General features: G+C 44.3%; 1 protein-coding gene across 3 annotated transcripts in view; it reads left to right on the forward strand.

The window, feature by feature from the left end:
- The window catches only part of LOC126215393 (aminopeptidase Ey-like), a 406,189-nt gene that overhangs the window by 227,270 nt on the left and 155,043 nt on the right, over window positions 1-23,876 (forward strand). For all 3 annotated transcript variants that reach the window (XM_049942100.1, XM_049942099.1, XM_049942101.1), the window contains exon 2: window positions 15,146-15,500. In XM_049942100.1, coding sequence (XP_049798057.1) covers window positions 15,147-15,500 — 354 coding nt within the window. In that variant the 5' untranslated portion in view covers window position 15,146. The remainder of the gene's footprint in view (window positions 1-15,145; window positions 15,501-23,876) is intronic.

Below are 23,876 nucleotides of genomic sequence, written 5' to 3' on the forward strand. Positions count from 1 at the left end.
GCGCCTTCTTCCTGTCCTTTGCGTCTTGTTTATCGAAGACTACTTAGAGTTCGCGCAATAGACTCTTGAATGCTTCGATGTCAGATCCACACTTGCCGACAAGTGTCTGTTGATACCTAACAGGCAATTTGGAAAAACAAAATTTGATGATTTCTCCCTTGCTATATGGACTATCTAAAAACTGATTCTTCTTGAGTAAATCATCAAAAAATTTGGTTGCGCTCTTATGCCCGGACACTTCCAGTTCAGGACAAAATATTATTTCGTCTTTAATCCTGTCTTGCGTTTCCTTTGACCAGTAGATCCCCAGGAACGCATCAACAAATTCCTGATAAGTCTGACACGTCGCTGCCACACCCCGCATCTTTTCCGCGGCTTGGCCTTCGATGTGTCCACACATGAATTCTAATTTTGCCAGGGTTGGCCATGATGACGGTAATGAATTTGTAAACTGCATCACCCAGCTCTTGGGATGCATCGACCCTCCATTATCTCTGAACTTTTGGAATTTTAGTATCGACAGGAAGTGATTGTGATCAAAATCCTGTCCGATCCTCGCACTGGTGTTGTCACTCGTTTCCGATACTTGCACGTCTGCTGAGTGTCCTGATCTATCTTGCTGATAACTGTGATGTGCTACCTCTGTATCATAGTGGCAGTGGCACTCAGAATTCCCTCTCCTAAGTGGGCTACAATTATTGGAGCTATTACTACGTGTTTCTGCGTGTGCATTGTTAGTTCCGCACTCTGTCACTGGGCTGGAGCACGGCGGGCTTTTCCTCGGAGACACAATTCTGTGTACTCCATCATTGGTATCCGAATGCGCAGTGCTCGTGTGCCCGTTTCGCTCTAGTTTTGCTATCCGACTCTCTACTTCTTTCATTTGTTTCGTGATGTTCGTAACCACAATATTACCTTGGGTTTTTAAGAACGCTAGGGATTTTGAGTGGGCTTGTGTCGCACGTCGCAAGCGACCTGCGAGTTGAGAAGTTACTTTTGCAACTTTCATTGCCCCCATTGCTGCCGTTTTGGCTAGGCCTGCTACTTTTTGTGCTACCAGTGACATCTGTTTAGCTTCTCCACATTCTTTCTTTATTGTTAGTAATTCCCCACGAATTTTCCCTATATGCGAAATTATTGCCTGAGTGTCCTTCTTACGCTGTTCGTCAGCTTCTTCTTTCTCCTTCTTACGCTGTTCGTCAGCTTCTTCTTTCTCCTTCTTACGCTGTTCTTCAGCTTCTTCCTTCTCCTTCTTGCGTTGTTCGTCAGCTTCTTCTTTCATTGACCGTAGGAAGCTCAGTATTGGGTTAATGTCATCAATTTGATCCTCGTCACACATGGGTGATGTAACTCTGGACACCTGGGCGCTAGAGCTCTGACGTGGCCGAGCTGGCTCCTGTCTGCTCTCGTTCGTTTGATTATAAACTTCTGCTACCGTCTCGACCTGTGTAACTGTCTCTGTTTCATCCTCTACCTCACTATCATAATCACGGCCGCAACGCTGCTCTAAGATCGCGTCCAAATCACCTTCCTCATCAATGACCCTGGCGTTCTGTCCTGCTAAAAATGTGCCCATCTCATCTCCGAACCTATTCCCGTCAATAAACTGCCCCTTATCCATTATTCTATCCTCTTTTGTTTTAGCTTCGATCGATAATAGTCGTGCCTTACTTCTCGTTATCATTCATGAAAAACAAATTTATCTAGAATGCACAATTAAATTAATCTACTCCATATATTTTTACACATAGACATAAAATTTCAACAACGCTGTTCCAACGCTGTAATCACAAACACAATTTGATGTGGTACAGAAACCGCACACAAATCCGACAAAGTGCGATGTGGTACGGACACCACATCAACGAAACACAAAAAAACAATGAACAAAAAAAATATATATACACTGAAAACAAAAACTGTAATCATGCGCCGCTACTTAAAACTAATCACGGAACTATAAGAAAAAAACTTGGGTATTAATCAATAAAAAAAATTAGAGAAAAAAAAATTTGAATGTTCGTACTAAGAATACTGTTTGTTAATCAGTGATTCTCAGGAAAGATCCGAGGCTAAGGGTCGCCATATTATGCGAGGTGCCGGGGCTAGCAGTGTATTTATCACTAAATTCTACTAGAATCCACATATGTAAATCATGCTCTAAGCCCCCCCCCCCCCCTATTCTAACTCCGACTTTTGCTGTTGCACAAGGATAAAAGAAATACGCGAACTGACTCTAATCAACCCTGCTAGTGGAGTAGAAGAGAGTTTGGCACCTGCAATAATTTAATTTGATACATAAGTTAAATAAACCAAGGTTTCATTAGCATAGTGAGGAATGATAGGGTTGCTCTATCGATTAACAGAATGAAAGTTCTGTCCAAAATAACAATATGATTTATTAAGATTAAACACAGAATAGTAAAAGAAATACAGGAAATATTTATAAAACATCAAATTGGCTAAAATTGGAGATTCATACAAACACTATAAAGGTGAAGTTGTCCCTAACTTAGATCGTGAGGTTTAAGACGTAGTGGTATGTGGAGCCAATTCCTTTCCACTCAAATCTCAAGAGAGACACACAGCTAACCCAACAGTAATTGCTGCTACTCGAAACAGAACAAAGTTAGAAAAGGATGAACAGGCGCGCTCTGCTGAGCTCTGATTGTCACCTAGGAAAATCCCTATCTGCCGGTGCTGCGGACGTACATTACCAAACGGTCTTCTTATCTCCCAGAACACGATCTGGCGTACCGCAGGCGAGGGCTGGTTGCTTCGACGTCCTCGACCGAAAGGCGACTGCCGACTACCCACAAGAGCACCCGTACAGGCCGAACACAGAACATTTCCGCCCCCACGACAGTGGCCGAGGTTAAACGTTCCAATCAGCAACTCGAAAACCGCCGGAAATTCCACTCCATTGCCGGAGCACTACCATTCCACCAATGGAGATTCTTGGCGCCAATTTCTGTGCTGATTTTGCTACGTCACAGCGCTATGCCCTGAGCAAACCAATCACCGTTACTATTTTGCAGAAAGTGCGGGAATTTTCCCGCCACAACTGCCAGGGTACACAAGTCATTCCCACGCCTCGCTGGTAGCCCGCCAGAAAGTGTTTTCGCTAAGTTTCTCCGAAGTAACGGAACCTCTAGCCCAGCCGCTACTTCACACCCCAGCGGGCGTGTCTCTTGACAATGTCGGCGTCTGCAAAGCATTCACTCGACTGCCTCACACACGTCGGCTTAACCCGCCTGTCACCGGACCACCCGGGTGACGAGAGACGCTGCGTGGGAAGTCCGCGTGTGAAGGAATAGCAGCCCTCCACCGCATGCAAATAGAGAGGAGAGTCGTAAGATAGAAATATGAGAGGGGGCTCATGCCACCTCTCACACACACCATCAGATTATTTGACTTGTCGCTCTAACGAAGTAGGCGAGTGTCAGCAATATGTCTCGTGGTCTTATCATGGCGTCTTTATCTTCTGCCGTTAGTTCAGACGATAGAAATGCCACTTGCACGCTTAGAGTAGCAGATTGACGGTGACCAACTTTAAACAGAACTTGATTAATTTTCACACATATTTATTAAAATAATAACAAGCATAAACATTACTTAACTTGATTCTGATTGACAATCTGAAGTTCCTTTGGTCTTGGTACGTTAATCTTATTCTCACATATCTCTGATGCTTGACAAAGTGTCTATACATTTATCTTCGTGGCTATGTACAGGAATATGGTAATCTTATTAGGCGCAGACTGAAACTTGACTATAGACTGCTACAGACTAATGCAGACTGGTACAGACTGGTGCAGACAAATGGCAGACTGACTAATCGGAGGTCTGTACACTCGTTATAATACCTCGCACGTTCAGGTATCACTGCGCGAGTGTGATCCGCGAGGAGAAAAGGTTCTACGTTAGCAGCAATCTCATTGGCTGCATTACATATTAATACGCGGATCGGCGGAAGCAGAATTTGGTCCATCTCTAAGACAGCGCCATCTCGTAGTCCGGAGACGGACGAGCGCAGCGCCTGCGCTGTTGTGCTTAGCGGGGCGCGCTCCAGTGGGAAAGATGTGTACGCGCTGACTACGCGGAACTATGTACACAATACAATCCTAACAAATACGTTCGTCGTACGCCTCAACTTGGTTTCTGTGGTTATTTCACGTAGTATTGCTCGTCTGTTGGCGCTGACAACTCTACGCAGACGCCGTTGCTCTCGGTCGTAAAGTGAAGGTCGTGCCTAAAATTTGGCATTCTGGGCACATTCTTGATTGTGTGGATCTCGCGATATTGAATTCCCTTCCTAAGGATTTGTGGACTGTCCCGTACTTGTAGTTGCAACTAACATACCGCTAATTTATTCTCAACACGCGGCCATAATCTCGATGGAAACCTTTACACATGGATCACCTGAGTACAAATGCACTGCTCCTTTCTACCATGTGTACACGTTACTACCGCGATGTGTTGATGTGCATATCAGTATCCAGTGATTTATGTCATCTCAGGGTATATTCTCATCTTGTTGTTGTTGTGGTCTTCAGTCCTGAGACTGGTTTGATGCAGCTCTCCATGCTACTCTATACTGTGCAAGCTTCTTCATCTCCCAGTACCTACTGCAACCTACATCCTTCTGAATCTGCTTACTGTATTCCTCTCTTGGTCTCCCTCTACGATTTTTACCCTCCACGCTGCCCTCCAATACTAAACTGGTGATCCCTTGATGCCTCAGAACATGTCCTACCAACCGATCACTTCTTCTAGTCAAGTTGTGCCACAAACTCCTCTTCTCCCCAATTCTATTCATTATCTCCTCATTAGTTATGTGATCTACCCATCTAATCTTCAGCATTGTTCTGTAGCAGCACATTTCGAAACCTTCTATTCTCTTCTTGTCCAAAATATTTATCGTCCACGTTTCACTTCCATACATGCCTACACTCCATACAAATACTTTCAGAAACGACTTCCTGACACTTAAATCTACACTCGATGTAAACAAATTTCTCTTCTTCAGAAACACTTTCCTTGCCATTGCCAGTCTACATTTTATATCCTCTCTACTTCGACCATCATCAATTATTTTGCTCCAGAAATAGCAAAACTCCTTTACTACTTTAAGTGTCTCATTTCCTAATCTAACTCCCGACTTAATTCGACTACATTCCATTATCCTCGTTTTGCTTTTGTTGATGTTCATCTTATATCCTCCTTTCAAGACACTATCCATTCCGTTCAACTGCTCTTCCAAGTCCTTTGTTGTCTCTGACAGAATTACAATGTCATCGGCGAATCTCAAAGTTTTTATTTCTTCTCCATGGATTTTAATACCTACTCCGAATTTTTCTTTTGATTCCTTCAGTGCTTGGTCAATATAGAGATTGAATAACATCAGGGAGAGGCTACAACCCCGTCTCACTCCCTTCCCAACCACTGCTTCCCTTTCAAGTCCGTCGACTCTGTAACTGCCATCTGGATTCTGTACAAATTGTATATAGTTTTTCGCTCCCTGTATTTTTACCCCTGCCACCTCCAGAATTTGAAAGAGAGTATTCCAGTCAACATTGTCAAAAGCTTTCTCTTAGTCTACAAATGCTAGAAACGTAGGTTTGCTCTTTCCTTAATCTAGCTTCTAAGATAAGTCGTAGGGTTAGTATTGCCTCACGTGTTCCGATATTTCTACGGAATCCAAACTGATCTTCCCCGAGGTCGGCTTCTACTAGTTTTTCCATTCGTCTGTAAACAGTTCGCGTTAGTATTTTGCAGCTATGACTTATTAAACTGATAGTCCGGTAATTTTCACATGTGTGAACACCTGCTTTCTTTGGAATTGGAATTATTATTCTCATCTTAGTATTCGCTAATATTGATTCTGAGCTCAGCGTCTCGCAGAGGGAATAATGGTTGAAATGGCTCTGAGCACTACGGGACTAAACTTCTAAGGTCATCAGTCCCCTAGGACCTAGAACTACTTAAACCTAACTAAGGACATCACACACATCCATGCCCGAGGCAAGATACGAACCTGTGACCGTAGCGGTCGCGCGGTTCCAGACTGTAGCGCCTAGAAGCGCTCGGCCACTCCGGCCGGCTGCTGAGGGAATACATGCATCTCGTTGGCACTGCTGTTCTCTCCTTGATGTCCATTCGTAACCTGTTGTCACTGGTAAACGAAAATCTCAAGTATCTGAACTGCTGAATTGTGTCGTCCCTGATGCCACAAATTCTTCTGATCTTGTCTTCTTTCTCATTACGTTAACTCTCGTTTCGTCCTGATTCACCTTTAGCCCAACCTTCAGTGCGTTGTTGTGCACTATCTGATACATTTCTTTGAGCTCGTGATTTTGTTCAGTTAGCAGTACTATATCATCTGCGTATGCAAGACAATTGAACTTACCATTCATCTGTATTCCATCCCATCTCTGTTACATAGATTCCCTTATTAGCCCTAATCTCTGTTCAAATGTGTGTGAAATCTTATGAGACTTAAGTGCTAAGGTCGTCAGTCCCTAAGCTTACACACTGCTTAACCTAAATTATCCTAAGGACAAACACACACACCCATGGCCGAGGGAAGACTCGAACCTCCGCCGGGACCAGCCGCACAGTCCACGACTGCAGCGCCCTAGACCGCTCGGCTAATTCCGCGCGGCTATTACTCTCTCTAAGATGACACTGAATATAAATTTTAAATACAGATCTGTTTTTTCTGTCGTGTAGTCCATGTGTTTAAACCACACGTGTACAAATCTCTTTAAATCATGATTCTATGAATTTTGGTTAGGAATCTACACATGTTCAAAGTTTTTAGAGTGGTTGCAATACACTGTACATAACTAACATCTGTCCTCAGGTGGATGGCCCTGCGGCGGAATTTTCACTCGAATGAGGAGTTCAAATGATCGCCTATTTTTTCTGCATGAGCAACGAATGATGTGTAAAGTTCTATGAGCTGTTTGTAGTCACGTGCTGTTAGATCAGTCGTTCCCAGCCTGGGGGTAATTTCAAAAAAATGGTTCAAATGGCTCTGAGCACTATGGGACTCAACTGCTGAGGTCATTAGTCCCCTAGAACTTAGAACTAGTTAAACCTAACTAACCTAAGGACATCACAAACATCCATGCCCGAGGCAGGATTCGAACCTGCGCCGTAGCGGTCTTGCGGTTCCAGACTGCAGCGCCTTTAACCGCACGGCCACTTCGGCCGGCCGGGTAATTTCACTCTCAGGGGTGAAATGTAATTTTCTGTAGCGTAAACACAAAAAGTTTCAACTGTCTTTCGGTCACAAAACTGAATTATTTGCAAAGGATGATTACTATTATCACTGTTACGTATTACTGTAACGCTCTTTACGTAAGTTACAAATAATTACATTCTTTTGCGAATACTACCTCTAACACGTGACAAAATGTAGTGGGGGTTACAGCTGTGAAACGAATGTATGAATGATAACTTCCTCCCATAGTGCAAGCACTACACAAATAATGTGTACCTTTTACCATGCGTCTTTGACAGCCAGTTATGTGACACATGCTTTGTTTCTGAATTTCTGTATACAGGGTGTTACAAAAAGGTACGGCCAAACTTTAAGGAAACATCCCTCACACACAAAGAAAGAAAATATCTTATGTGGACACGTGTCTGGAAACGCTTACTTTCCATGTTAGAGCTCATTTTATTACTTCTCTTCAAATCACTTAATCATGGAATGGAAACACACAGCAACAGAACGTACCAGCGTGACTTCAAACGCTTTCTTACAGGAAATGTTCAAAATGTCCTCCGTTAGCGAGGATACATGCACCCACCGTCCGTCGCATGGAATCCCTGATGCGCTGATGCAGCCCTGGAGAATGGCGTATTGTATCACAGCCGTCCACAATACGAGCACGAAGAGTCTCTATATTTGGTACCGGGGTTGCGTAGACAAGAGCTTTCAAATGCCCCCATAAATGAAAGTCAAGAGGGTTGAGGTCAGGAGAGAGTGGAGGCCACGGAAATGGTCCGCCTCTAACCAATCCGTCGGTCACCGAATATGTTGTTGAGAAGCGTACGAACACTTGGACTGAAATGTGCAGGAGCTCCATCGTGCATGAACCACATGCTGTATCGTACTTGTAAAGGCGCATGTTCTAGCAGCACAGGTAGAGTATCCCGTATGAAATCGTGATAACGTGCTCCATTGAGCATAGGTGGAAGAACCTGGGGCCCAATCGAGACATCACCAACAATGCCTCCCCAAACGTTCACAGAAAATCTGTGTTGATGACGTGATTGCACAATTGCGTGCGGATTCTCGTCAGCCCACACATGTTGAGTGTGAAAATTTACAATTTGATCACGTTGGAATGAAACCTCATGCGTAAAGAGAACATTTGCACTGGAATGAGGATTGACACATTGTTGGATGAACTATTCGCAGAAGTGTACCCGTGGAGGCGAATCAGCTGCTGATAGTGCCTGCACACGCTGTACATGGTACGGAAGCAACTGGTTCTCCCGTAGCACTCTCCATACAGTGACGTGGTCAACGTTACCTTGTACAGCAGCAACTTCTCTGACGCTGACATTAGGGTTATCGTCAACTGCACGAATAATTGCTTCGTCCATTGCAGGTGTCCTCGTCGTTCTAGGTCTTCCCCAGTCGCGAGTCATAGGCTGGAATGTTCCGTGCTCCCTAAGACGCCGATCAATTGTTTCGAAGGTCTTCGTGTCGGGACACCTGGAAACCTGTCTCGATACAAACGTACCGCGCCACGGCTATTGCCCCGTGCTAATCCATACATCAAATGGGCATCTGCCAACTACGCATTTGTAAACAATGAACTGACTGCAAAACCACGTTCGTGATGAGCAGTAACCTGTTGATGCTACGTACTGATGTGCTTGATGCTAGTACTGTAGAGCAATGAGTCGCATGAGAACACAAGCACCGAAGTCAACATTACCTTCCTCCAATTGGGCCAACTGGCGGTGAATCGAGGAAGAACAGTACATACTGACGAAACTAAAATGAGCTCTAACATGGAAATTAAGCGTTTCCGGACACATGTCCACATGACATCTTTTCTTTATTTGTGTGTGAGGAATGTTTCCTGAAAGTTTGGCGATACCTTTTTGTAACACCCTGTATATAGAAAGCACGTGTTCAACCAAATTGAGAATGTTGGTTGCAAGTGCTACTCTGACATGAAGAGGTTGTCACAGGAGAGGAATTCGTGCGGGCCGCATCAAACAGTCAGAAGACTGATGACTAAGAACCAAAAAAAGATACAGAGGAACACGACTATTCTGAAACAAACTGAATAACCATACTTTGTCACAGTTTTCCGACTTTTAACAATGTTTTACTTAGCAGCAGCTTTAATAATAATATTATTATATTTCTGAGTCTGGTTCCATAACAACACCGTAATTGGTAATTACTGAAACCTTACATATTATCATTATCTGAACTCATATGCCAATTTATAATATTAGGCTACCTTTTTACATTTTCATACTATTCTCTGTCAAATGTTACCATTTTCTCGGCCGGCCGAAGTGGCCGTGCGTTTCTAGGCGCTGCAGTCTGGAACCGCGAGACCGCTACTGTCGCAGGTTCGAATCCTGCCTCGGGCATGGATGTGTGTGATGTCCTTAGGTTAGTTAGGTTTAAGTAGTTCTAAGTTCTAGGGGACTAATGACCTCAGAAGTTGAGTCCCATAGTGCTCAGACCCACATGAACCATTTGAACTATTTTCTCTCGTTTCCCATTATAGCCTTATACACCTGGCTTGTACTTTTACAGCATGGAGGTTTCCTAGTTCTGTGGCTAGAGTAGACTTTTTGTAGCATATTTTAGTAACTTTGCACACTGAATGCATGAAGGGCAGAGGTCACTGATGAACGGCCACTAGCGACATCAGTGGTGTGGTGTGTTTTTGATGACATACATTTATTGTTTGTTGCTCCTTGCTTTGTTTATAAGCTGGTGGCCAGTTATAGCTGTGCTTTCAATCTTGAGTGTGGATAACTAACGTTCAGCAATTGCTGTGGGGCCATCTTAATATTTAATAAAAATGTTTCAAATGGCTCTGAGCACTATGGGACTTTACATCCGAGGTCATCAGTCCCCTAGAACTTAGAACTACTTAAACGTAACTAACCTAAGGACATCACACACATCCACGCCCGAGGCAGGATTCAAACCTGCGACCGTAGCGGTCACGCGGTTCCAGACTGAAGCGCCTAGAAACACTCGGCCACATCGACCGGTTTAATAACTTTGCTATATTGATATGATACAAAAATAATACGTCTACTTTCCTAAGTGTTAGGCTATAACATGTCACGTATAGCTGATTGTACTCTGTGTGTTTCTGGTTGTTTCACCCCTTTCTTTGCTGTATAGAGATGCTTTGACGATGGCTATAAACCGAAACCAGAAGTGATAATTAAGACATATAAGCAACTGCGTGTAAGGCATATCATAAGATTTGCAACACCTCTTGGAATCGTCTGCCAAAAATGTGTACCGTTTAGAGAAGTAATTTTTTTTATACAAGGAAGCTGCTAGTAGGCTTGAATATACACTGTGCTTTAAATAAAAGTCACACATCCCATTAGGAGGTAATACTGGTAAAACTAAACGAAAAGGCCATAAAATCATGTGTCCAGAAACAATGAAATATTGGCCAATCTGTCCTCTCTTTCTCATCTGTCTGTTAGGTAGAAGTAGACATTACAGTCGGTACACATCCTAACACATCCTTCAGCCATTCTTCGCAGTGAATCACATGCTCTTTACAACACACCTAACTCCATTCAGATCGTATCACACTCCAGTTGTACCCGTTCCCTAAATGTCCTCCGTGTTCTCAGCGGAACGTCGTGGGGAGCGGATCGAACCGTCCTACTTCGCCTCTATCGGTCGATCGTCCGCTCAAAGCTGGATTATGGGAGCTATGTATACTCACTCCTCTGCACGGCCGTCCATCTTATGCCGCCTGAACTCCATAAAACATCGGGGGTTACGTCTTGCGATCGGAGCGTTCTATACTAGTCCCGTCGACCCGTTGAGAGTCTTCATGCTGAAGACTAAGCTACCGGCGCGATAGACTGCTTTGTCGGTATGCTGTCATCTATTATCAATACCCGACCACCCGTCTTATCGTTCCTTTTTTGACGACTCTCTCGACTGTCAATACGGGTTGTATGTATCTGCCCTGCTACCCCCTGGAGTTCGCTTTCGTCGCCTCCTTCAGCAACTTGATTTTCCACTCCCTGCAACCTTTAGAGTGGGCGAGAGCCAAACGCCAGGTTCGCGTTCACCTTGACCTCGGCTCGCTCCCAAAGGAGGTTACCCCAGCTTCGGTATACCGCTCGCAGTTTGAAGAACTTCGTTCGAAGTTCATTAATACGAGCATTTATACAGATGGTTCTAAGACCAATGACGGTGTCGGGTGTTCTTTTATTGTGGGGCACACAGTTTCAAATACCGGCTCCATGGCCATTGTTCGGTCTTCACAGCCGAGCTATTTGCCCTCTACCAGGCTGTTCTTCACTTCTGCCGCCACCGACATTCTGCTTATGTCGTCTGCTCTGATTACCTGAGCGCCATCCAGAGCCTCAGTGATCCGTATATGGTTCACCCTTTCGTGCACCGGATCCGACGCTCTCTTCAGCAGCTGGCGGACGACGGTTCTCCAGTTACTTTTATGTGGGTTCCTGGTCGTGTCGGCATCCCTGGGAACGAAGCTGCAGATGCCGCTGCCAAGGCTGCTGTCCTCCAGCCTCGGACAGCTTCTCGTTGTGTGCCTTCGTCTGATTTTAGTAGGGTTATTTGTCAGCGCATTTTATCGCTGTGGTATGCCGATTGATCTACACTTACTGAAAATGAGCTTCGGGCCTCAAAACCTCTCCCCGCGGCTCGGACGACCTCTTCACGCCCTTCTCGGCGGGAGGAGGTCGTTTCGGCCCGGTTACGGATCGGACACTGCCGGTTCGGCCACCGCCATCTACTGACGGCTGCGCCGGCGCCGTTCTACCCATGTGGGCAATTGTTGACTGTACGCCACATTTTAACGTCCTGTCCGAATATTAATACACTGCGCGTTGATCTCGGCCTGCCATGTACTCTGGATGCCATTTTAGCGGGTGACCCAGGAGCAGCTGCTCGCGTTCTTCGTTTTATCCGCTTGACAAACCTGTCTAAGGACATTTGATTATGCTGTTTTCTTTTAATCCCTTGCCTGTTAATGTGCCTTTTATAGTGTTGTCCTTTTTAGTTGCTGTTTTAACCTTGTGCCTCGCAGTGCATTCATAACTTAGTCTGGGCGCTAATGACCACTGTAGTTGTGCGCCCTAAAACCACAAAAAAAACCTCTAGTAACTGGTGCACATTGATCACGGTTTGGGCATGCACTAACGTCTTTAAATGTCCCCATCGACAGAAATCCGACGTTACCCTCGCAGAAAGACGAACGGTGCGGCACCAGTTCCGTCTTCTACAGATCGTGCGACTGTAGCTCACCGCAACGTTTGGTGGACGATGGATTGGCTGAGGAGATCAGATAGAATGCCTCTCAATTCATCGTACGTGAATCTACTCAGTTTCTAGCTGTGGAGATACTTGCCTAAGCCATCGAGAATGTGCAGATTTTACAGGAGCGTGTGACCGATCCATGTGACACAGTCTGAATGGAGCCATGTGTGAGCGAAAGAAGGGCTGAAGGATGTGTCAGGATGGACGGTAACCACATGCGGCACTGCATATAGTGTCTACTGCTATGTAACTGAGAGATGGCGACGGAGGGACACACTTGCCCATACTTCAATGGGTATCAGTTTGTAACCCCTGACACAGTACTCATTAAAGCTATCGTAAGTGAGCGGGATTCACCTTATGAGAGAGGATTTTCGCATAGATATCGCCCGCTTGTACCTGAATGGTGGCAAATCAGACTTACATCAACTCTGTAATAACAATGATCCGTCAAGTAAGTTCGAAATGCAATCACACGTCAGGATGGACCAAAAGTAAACCAGAAGATGCTACCAATGTGACAATAATACGGTCACCAGCCTAATTAGGCATTAACTGAGTTTCTTCACTGTACAAGTTGGTATATATTCATGCAAAACAACAAGTTGTAACACTGCATAATATAGTAGAATTTTAGAACCAGAAAATCTATTGAACTGGTAGTTTCACATTCTGTACTGGTATGGAAAATCACGAATACATAACACTACACTGTAATGTTTACTACAAAACATTATACAGTCTATTAATCTGATCAAAATCGGGCATTGGTTACCACAGAAATTGTACTTTCATGCCACACACAAAATGTCAATTTTGATTAAAATTTTGACTTTTATCTTGGTGGTGGTGGTTAGTGTTTAACGTCCCGTAGACAACGAGGTCATTAGAGACGGAGCGCAAGCTCGGGTTAGGGAAGGATTGGGAAGGAAATCGGCCGTGCCCTTTCAAAGGAACCATCTCGGCACTCGCCTGAAACGATTTAGGGAAATCACGGAAAACCTAAATCAGGATGGCTGGAGACTTTTATCTTGACTTTAACTTTTGCTGGTCAAACCAATTTAGAACACTTCAGAGCCGGCCGCGGTGGTCTAGCGGTTCTAGGCGCTCACTCCGGAACCGCGCGACTGCTACGGTCGCAGGTTCGAATCCTGCCTCGGGCATGGATGTGTGTGATGTTCTTAGGTTAGTTAGGTTTAAGTAGTTTTAAGTTCTAGGGGACTGATGACCACAGCAGTTAAGTCCTATAGTGCTCAGAGCCATTTGAACCATTTAGAACACTTCAGAATTCAAATGAATGAGGGGAGGACCCTGAAACGTTATGATCGATGTATTTAAAAAAATGATTACTGAATTTATTATTCATTCAAGATTTCCAGTATATAAGTTACTACTCTTTTCATCTTATTTACTGCTCATTTAAATGCTTTTAATTCTGTCTCGAAATAATAAACTTCATTACTATATCAATACTAAAGTCATCTTTCGGCTTCGTTAGACCTTCGCTATTCATTTACTGGTTCCTCAACAAAACATTTCTTCAAACACCATTCTAATATAGCTAGTTCTGCAAATAATTATCATTAACGCAATTTTTAATTTTCATTTCGGGACACTCGAAATGCACAACGTTTGGAAAGGGCCCTGTCTAGGTTAGTTGTGAGGATGATTAAATGATGGAAAAGTTCTTGTAAAATTTAGGTTATTGTTGCACCAAACAAACAGAGTTCACTCTCTGATCCATACGAATACAGTACTAGAAGTTTCAGCCTGCTAGTATCGATGCGGCGATTGGCGGGCGGCAAGATGGCGAGGCACAGAGCACACATACAACCACAGCTATGGCTCTTGACGTACCCGGCACTTTAATTCTTCTTAGCTTCGCAATACTTTTCCAATTAGTGCCTGTGGAATTTTGCCGTGCTGTGTGGGCGTTGGAAAGGCATACCCGAGGCTCATTCGCTGAGCTATGTCTTCCAGGAGAGCCGCCTCGCTCCAGAAGGTGTTGCTCAAACCAGTGCCAAACTCCAACTACTGCTGAGCCCGTTGTGCCGTGCAATGCCCGCACGCATTTTCCCGCGCTCGCCTGCCATCCACCTTTTACCGCTCCCTGACAGACCGGGTATTCACCCGAGGTTTTGCATTCTACATATCCTAGCATATTGCCTACGTATGGACCAGACGCACAGTTACAATTTTAAACATCTTACAACAATTTCAACATTTGTTACATTCCAATTCTACTACAATATTACTTGACATTTGACATAAACATTAATATTCACATTGAAACTTATTTACGGTTTTCCTAACATAATGGCATGAAACAAAAAGAAATGAAATCAGAACATCAATTACACAAGTTTATCGTAAAATCAGATGAAAAGAATTACTTATATGTACAATAGTACAGAGTCGTCATTACCGGTTTCCACACGTATCATAACAGGCACTTTTCTTGTAACTTTGACCAATGCTACGTCCTGTATGAATATGTGACACTTTTTTTTCTATCCTGTATGGTATTATGCAATATGTGACAGTGGCGTGGCCTGTGGGCTAAGAGAAGAAGTGAGTGGATTTGGAGTTTTTTTTCTTTTCTTTCAGGATGGGCCTGTCGCTGCTGCAACCGCCCCCTTGGCGAGCTGCAGTGCTCGGCATGCTGTGCTTGCTGGTGCTGCTGCTGCAGTCCCGGTCGGCGTCTGGGACGGGGCCTGACTTGCAAGACGACAAAAGCAGCATGGCAGCGACCCAGGTGTCTGGGCCGGCGCGTGGGAAACTGCACGGCACCACCGTCACCCAGACGTCTGGGACCAGCGCTACAGTCAGTGCTACGACCAGTGCTTCGTCATCATTCCGCCTCTCAAATGAGGTGCTGCCCTCGCACTACGACATCTTCTTAGAGACGTACCTGGGCGATGACAGCGAGGGCTTCATGTTCAAAGGGCACGTTGTTATCACGGTAAGCACTGCACCAGCTGTGGTGGAACGACGGATGGCTTCTGTGGTGGAAGGGGCAGGTGTGGAACCAGACAAAGTACACAGTTACTTTCTTCCTCTTCCACTGCCGCTCCCCAGTGTAATTTACTATCACCATTACTCTCAATGTTCCACATATACCTACGATTTGAACACGAGACATGTTTTTTTAGTAACTGTCATTTCTTAATAAAAATAAAAGAAGTTTAATTTTCTTCGAAATTTTTTTTATGAGAACCAGCAGTTTAATCTACTATTGTACATAATTCTCACCAATATTAAGGGGGGTAGGACGTCAAACGGGCTGACTTGGAGCAGGAGAGGCACCACAGCACATTTTAATTTCCACTGTCTATACTTTTACAAGTAAATTCATAAAACTTTGTCAACATGACCAGGAGGGATTCAGAATTCACACTCTTAGCAATGTAAGTTCAAAAATATAACAAAATAAATTTTTTTACGTGTGAAATTTCATCACTTTTTTAACTTACTATTGGCTGTATTTGTTACTATAGGTACACTTTTCTTCATAACTAAGAGAGAATCTTCGATGAATTTTGCACAGCATAGAAACCATACTTACAGGTGTATGAAACTCTAGAATTTATTTAATTAATGAAAAATGAATGAGCTGTTACATTTTAAACTTCATGTTTAGAAAAAACTCAAATTTTATGGTTAATTATCTCAATTTTTACCACAGTTTTTAATATTTTGGAAAATTCTAGAGTTTCATACACCTGTAAGTATGGTTTGTATGCTGTACATTCATCGAAGAATCTCTCTTAGTTATGAAGAAAAGTGTACCTATAGCAACAAATGCAGCCAATAGTAAGTGAAAAAATGATGAAATTTCACATGTAAAAAAAAATTTATTTTGCTATATTTTTGATCTTACATTGCTAAGAGTGTGAATTCTGAATCCCTCCTGGTCATGTTGACAAAGTTTTATGAATTTATTTGTAAAAGTATAGACAGTGGAAACTAAAATGCCGTGTGGTGCCTCTCCTGCTCCAAGTCGGCTCGTTTGACGTCCTACCCCCCTTAAGGCACTTATCATGCTCTACAACCAACTTAATCGGCAACCTCATTAGACAGTCTCTACAACACTGTCGTTTTGGCTTCTTCATTGTCTTCACGACACTGACCACCCTGACGGCTGCTCCAAGTGCCGGAACGCGTGCCATTCACCAGGCGCTAGATCGGCGCTGCACAGAGGGGTTCCCAGTCGAATGATCCAATTGGCTCCCGACTTCCCTCGGCTGCATGTTGATGGGCATTGTCACGAAGCAAAACAATCCCTGCACTCAGTGCGCCACACCTTTTGTTTTGCGGTGCACGGCTCAGTTTTTTAAAGTTCTCGTAATATGTCGTAGAATTTGTGGTGTCACCAGGAGGCAAGAAATCCACAAGTAAACCCCCTTCCTGACTCCCAAAAACTGGTAGGCGCGGTTTTCCAGGTTGAAATTGTTAGTTTGAACTTCACTTTTGTGGCTGATATTGAATGGCGGCATTTCACAGATTGCTGTTGTGATTGAGGTGCAACGTAAGCCACTCGTGTTTTGGTGACAATTTGGCTTAAAAGTTCGTCACATCCCTCACTGTACCACTCTGGGAAAGTCAAAGAACTGGCTAAATGCTTGCTTTTCTGCACCTCACTCTGCATTTTCGGTACCCAGCATGAGCATAACTTTCGACAACTGAAACATTCTGTAATAATTGCTAAACCGCACTTCTTGACATGTGAGGAAATTCATCCCACAAAGTTGAAATCGTGAAGTGTCCGTTCTCTCTCAGTTTTTCATCAACTTCCTGAACCAAATCGCCAATTTCTGTACGATCCCATCGCTCATAATGTTTTCTCCGTACACTTCACTGATGAATTTCAGCCACTTTCACGCCTTTATCACTAACAAAACGAATCACAGCTCATATCTCACAGTCGGCGGGATTATCAGTCCGAGGAAGCATATCAGATACTTACAAGCAAACGTAAACACGCCGAATGACACTGTAATGGCGTCAGTGGCTTGCCAACAGAGTGCAGCACACAGCGAACACGCGCCGAAGGCCGACCGAGGCGCTGCAGTGGCGGAATTTCAAAACAGTATTTACTTTAAAAACACGCCTCGTAGTAATACAACATGAGGCTAATCGATTCATCAGATCTCGATGCACTGTTTATTGACATACCAATACACAAAGAGATACATACCTGTTAACAGGTCAAAACACATCAGTAAAATTACATGACTCTAGTAAATGTAAACTGCACTTAAAGCCTGTACGTTGTACATATGGTGGTATCACAGAAGCAGAGGACCCACGGAGCCATGGAATAAACGTTAAGTTGCCAAATAACCTCGAGGTGAGCAGACATTATTCCAAAAACAGAGATCCTGAAAGTCCAATGCTGAATACAAACAATCTGCCTAATAATACAGTTAAAAATACTTCATCCACACACAATTCCCAGTGTAGACAAACAGCAGAGGAAGGTAAATGTCGGAATGTTTCACACAACACACACAGAAACCCCAAACAACACAAAACAATACAACAGAGCGTACCGACAGAATGATACATAGGACAGAGAACGTGCCAACCAACAATTGTGAGCTCTGCAGACTCTTATGACAAGCATGTGCACAATGTACTTCATCAGGGCGCATGGGAGGGTTTATTACGACCCTAAAGAGACAGCACCTAAGTGCTATGCCTTTACTAGCCACACCCCCCCCCCGCTCCCTCCCCCCTATGGGAAGATCTTACAGGCATATATAATCTGTCTCCAAGTACCACATATATGTGGTGGGTGACTTTTCAGGCTTTCCCAAACGTCTTGTTACAATTACCGGGACGCAAGAGGCCAAGGCTGCAATTGTAATAGCGAACATAAATTACACAGTCGCAAAAATAACACAATTTTGTTCTCAAGGTGTAGCCACAGCTCAAATTATGCATGGACGAGAGTCTTCGATTATCCGTGTGTGCACAGTATTCATATAGCATAGAGCCTTTTGCTGGCCATATACGCGGTGTGGCACAAGAAATATACGCAGTAGCAGTAGCAATATATGTAGCAGCCACCTTCGACAATCTCTGGTGGCCTGCCTTGTTCCCAAGGCTGCGAGAGATGCAGACACCGACAGTCGTATACAATAGCTTGCTCGCCTACTGAAAAGATAGGATGTTGCAATGGCATGCAGGATCACGAAAGGTTATCAAGAAAATAACAAAAGTATCCCCACAAGCCTCAATCTATGGCCAAATTTTGTGGGATATTTCCATAGAACCGCTCCTAAACAATCTGCACGAAGATGATAGAGTGAAGGCTATGGTACTATGCTGACGACTTGCAAGTAGTAATGACTGTAAACCAGAGAATGCAACTCGAAAGTAAGGCTACAAAAATCCTTATAAAAATGAGTGACTTGTGCAGCCATAATAAGCTCACGATTGCAGCAAATAAGTATTTACTGATGAAAGCAGCCTTGCGGAAAAACCCCACCATTAGGCTGAACAACACTAGCATACAGAGAAAATAACAACAAAATACCTTGGGATGCACCTCAATGAATGACTCACATTCAACGAACGCCTAAGACTTACAACTTAAAAAAGTGACAAAACTAATGCACAAACTCACTACAATAAACTCAACTCACTACAGGCTACCATTATCATTGGAGACACAGCGAATGTATCGTGCAGACCTCTTTGAATCTATAATGTGCAGGAAATGCCTGGGCACATTATCTGTCACTCACGACCCGAAAAACCATTGTGAGGCGTGGACACAGAGGTGGATGTCAGGGACACTACGTCTTTGGGAGCCCTATGCGTTGTACTTGCAACACACTCTGTTCTTCTAACCATTATACACAGAATAGCAGCATACTGGCTCAAAAGGGGGAGACTGGATGAGGTTTATGAGATAACAGGGGAGTACATTACAGAAAAACGCCAATTAAATCTTTGTAAGGTTGAGACATGGCAAAAAGAATGGGAAACATCTGATGAGGCCCCTCGGGTATTCTTCTTCTTCTTCTTCTTCTTCTTCTTCCCAAACACCCACGAATGGTTGAGGCTTAGACATGTTGACCCAAGTCGTGGTATGGTACACTTCCTGATGAGCTATAGCCCTTGCCTAAACACCTGCACCGCTTTGGCCTTAGCCAGAGTGATGTGTGTGAATGTGGGCAATATGGATCCCCAAAAACAAATCACTAAAATGTGACACACACACACATACACACACACACACACACACACACACACACACACACACACACGCGCGCGCGCGCGCATACAAGGCTGACATTAGAAATCAAGGACACAGGGCAAGCTTTAAGAGGCCCAGACAACTGGAGTGTTCAAATGGCTCTGAGCACTATCGGACTTAACATCTGAGGTCATCAGTCTCCTAGAACTTAGAACTACTTAAACCTAACTAACCTAAGGACATCACACACGTTCATGCCCGAGGCAGTATGCGAACCTGCGACCGTAGCGGTCGCGCGGTTCCAGACTGTAGCGCCTAGAACCGCTCGGCCGACCCCGGCCAGCCAACTGGAGTGTGCTTAACTGCATCACTGATGGAATATCAAGAGCGCTACGCAAGACTTGCAAACATCAACGACGATATACAAGATCACGATCCGAAACACACTCTACACCACATCATCATGTGTGGGACAATAGAGATCCGAACACTGATATGGAAAGAGATGAACTTCAGATACATATGATGGGATGAACACTCCAGTACCACACCAGATATATCCATGGCATAGTAGCAGATCACACGACTGCAACAATACTACGAGTAATACAAGCATGGAATTCAGAAATGAGGTAGTAATAGAAATAAAACAACAAATTTTGCTGTTTGTACAAATGAAACAAGTAATTATTTGGTTCCTCGGATCATTGTTTTCAAACATGTGAATGTGTAATTTGTGAAATGTTTAAGGTGCAAACTGTGAAACACAAGCACACAACACGGGTAAGAAGCGCCCTGCGGGAGACGGGGCTCGAGGTCACCTCCCTAGTGCTTATGGCGTGGCTAAGTGGAGGAAGCAATTGTAGTAACAAATAGTACTGTCATACCTTATACACAGATCATGTAGAATTAACATCACAACATAGATAGTAGCTACAGTAGAATAAAATATGTTAATTCAGAAAGACAGGTCTTTACTGAAGCCCTCCCATTTGAAGTAGCCACGAAACGGGACCCATTTTGTTATCTAAATCTTTCCTTTATTGTATTCTTTTCTTCTTAAGAACATAGTAAGTAATTTTTTCCCAGTTCTTCACATATCTTGTGTTTTTTGTTTTGTTTTCCTTATTAATTAACAATTTAATTATATAAAAAACAAGAAAATCACTAAAATTCTGAAAATTGTCTAGTTTGTGTTGGAAAACGACCCACTATGGTTACCAAGGTGGTGGGCCACTCTGCAATTTTAATAAATAAATAAATAATAAATAGTGTTTATGTACGAATAGACGATGTAGACTCCAGGTGGTACATGAAGGTAGATACACTCAGAAATTTCTGGCACATTCTGCAAATGTTAAGTGCATGTGTCCTCGGTCACCTGTCACACAACCAAATGGTAATCCAGTTCCATCTCTATATCCACTAACATGTTTCTGTCAGTGTCCACCACAGAACACCACAGTTCTTGCATCGTTGTTGACATTGGGGATACATAAACTTTGTCCTTAACATAACCCCATCGGAAGAAATCACGTGTCGTGGAGGTCTGGCGGTCTCGGGAGAGGGGGGGGGGGAGACATGGCAACAGATGGTGATGGTGATGGTGATGGTGATGGTGATGGTGATGGTGATGGTGATGGTGATGGTGATGGTGATGGTGATGATTATGATTGGTTTGTGGGGCGCTCGAGTGCACCGTTATCAGCGACTGTACAAAGTCTCAATTTCTACACAGTCAAATTTTTACACAATCCAATCGAGCCACTATCAAGAATGATGATAATGAAATAATGAGGACAACATGAACACCCAGTCCCCGGACGGGGAAAATCCCCAACCTGGCTGGGAATCGAATGTGGGACCCCGTGATCCACTAGACCATGAGCTGCGGACAGCAATAGAGGAGTATAACCTAGAGCAGTGGCAGTTCTCTGTTGAGAGAAGTGGCCAGCTGTGCTCCAGTGAGGTGGAGCCCTGTCTTCTTGAAAAAACACTCGAGGACAACAACCACAACAAATCCAGGTACACGGAACCTGGCACCATCTGCTCGATGGAGGAAAATAAACCATACATACACCATTGTCTCAGGTATGGCACAGACAGCATTCACCTTTGGCGAACCACTTTCCAACTCCAGTCAGACAAGCGGCAGTTCACAACCCCCGCTCTGACACACTGACAGTTCGTGTTTCTCGACAGAGGGAAAACCACCTCCTCACGTGACATCGATGTCTCTCCAAAGTGGTCACCATCTTCCATAGCTTGCTGCATTCAGGTATGAAACTCCACTCGGTGGTTGTAATCATCTGAAGTCGGTTGCTGTAACAGTTGCAAACTGTTGTGTTTGGAATGCAAACGCAGCCGAAAAATATTCCACGCTGTTTTCCACGGAATCCCCAATTCGCAACTTGCACGCACAGTTGACATTTCTGGACTTAGCCAAAAGCTCTGTCTCAAGCACTCCGCGATTTCCATTTGAGATACACGGTCGTCTCGTGCTATTTCTTTTAGACAGGCAACTGCTGTGACGGAACTGGCGAAACCGAAGCAAAATACTCTGGCAACAAGATGCAGATTTTCCATATTCACGTGCGAAAGCACACTGGACAGGCACAGCCGACAAACTCTTCACATATTCTATCAAACAAATATTCTTCTCCTTCCTTGCCGCCATCTAGCAAATGATGATGATGATGATGATGATGATGATGATGATGATGATGATGATACTGATGCATGATGAGCACTCATGCATCCTACTGCACTTGGAGTAGCATGGTAAATTATGCAGAGTTAATCCCAGAAGTAGTGTCTGGGACTATTTGGGATAGCTGGTGGAAAATAGCAGTCCACATCCCAGCCGTAGGTCTATGGGGTGTGGTCATCAATCAGCAGCTTCATATGGATACAGCATAAAGAAACTTGTGACCTCTCTTGTTCCTCAAAGTCAGACTGTTATCTAGGATAAAGAGATAGAGAGGCACAAATTGACACACATGCTTGGAATGACGTGGGGTTTTATTAGAACCAAAAAAATACAAACGCTCAAAAAATGTCAGACAGATGGCGCTTCATCTGATCAGAATAGCAATAATTAGCATAACAAAGTAAGACAAAGCAAAGATGATGTTCTTTACAGGAAATGCTCAATATGTCCACGATCATTCCTCAACAATAGCTGTAGTCGAGGAATAATGTTGTCAACAGCACTGTAAAGCATGTCCGGAGTTATGGTGAGGCATTGGCGTCGGATGTTGTCTTTCAGCATCCCTAGAGATGCCGGTCGATCATGATACACTTGCGACTTCAGGTAACCCCAAAGCCAATAATGGCACGGACTGAGGTCTGGGGACCTGGGAGGCCAAGCATTACGAAAATGGCGGCTGAGCACACGATCATCACCAAACAACGCACGCAAGAGATCTTTCATGCGTCTAGCAATACTTTGTTTTTTTTTCGGTTGTAATAAAACCCCATGTCATTCCAAGCATGTTCCCCCAGGGGGTCCACAACTCTTTTGTGGATACGTGCGTAGCGAGCACGGGACCCCGAGCTAATGTGGCCCTCCTTCCTTTCCGGGCTGCATACCTTCCCTTTCCGCATCCCTCCCTATCCCCCATCTTCGCCCCCCCCCCTCCCCTCACCTCTGGCTCTTTCCTTCCCTTTCTTCCCCTCTGGGAGTATGGTTTGTGCCTACGTCCGGAGACGGACGCTCGTAAATTTAACGCATTCTTCGCCTTCTCTGCTTGTATGTCTTCATCCTTCCTTTGTCCTTCTCTTTTCATTACCTCTTCTCTCTACCCTTTTCTCCGCTGCGGCGTTTGAGACCTCTCTTCTTTCCTCTCGCTTTCTTTGTTTTTCCCTTTCTCTTTCTTCCTCCCTGTGCGTGTCTGAAGGCCGACCCACGCATTTTCTTGCGTAGCCGGTGACGGGGTAACGCGTAATTCCCCGCCCCGGGTAGACAGGCAGGACACGTACATACCCCCTGGTAACGGCCAGGCTCAGAGAGGGGTGATTACCCGAGCTGATACCTTCCGAAAGTGCCGATTGGTCCCTCCATCCGTTTGTCAGGAGGTGTGACCTGAGGTGTGAACAATCACCTAAGGCGGGACTGCCCTCAGAGAGGGC

Source organism: Schistocerca nitens, chromosome 12 (genome assembly GCF_023898315.1).
Source record: "Schistocerca nitens isolate TAMUIC-IGC-003100 chromosome 12, iqSchNite1.1, whole genome shotgun sequence".
Taxonomy (NCBI): domain Eukaryota; kingdom Metazoa; phylum Arthropoda; class Insecta; order Orthoptera; family Acrididae; genus Schistocerca; species Schistocerca nitens.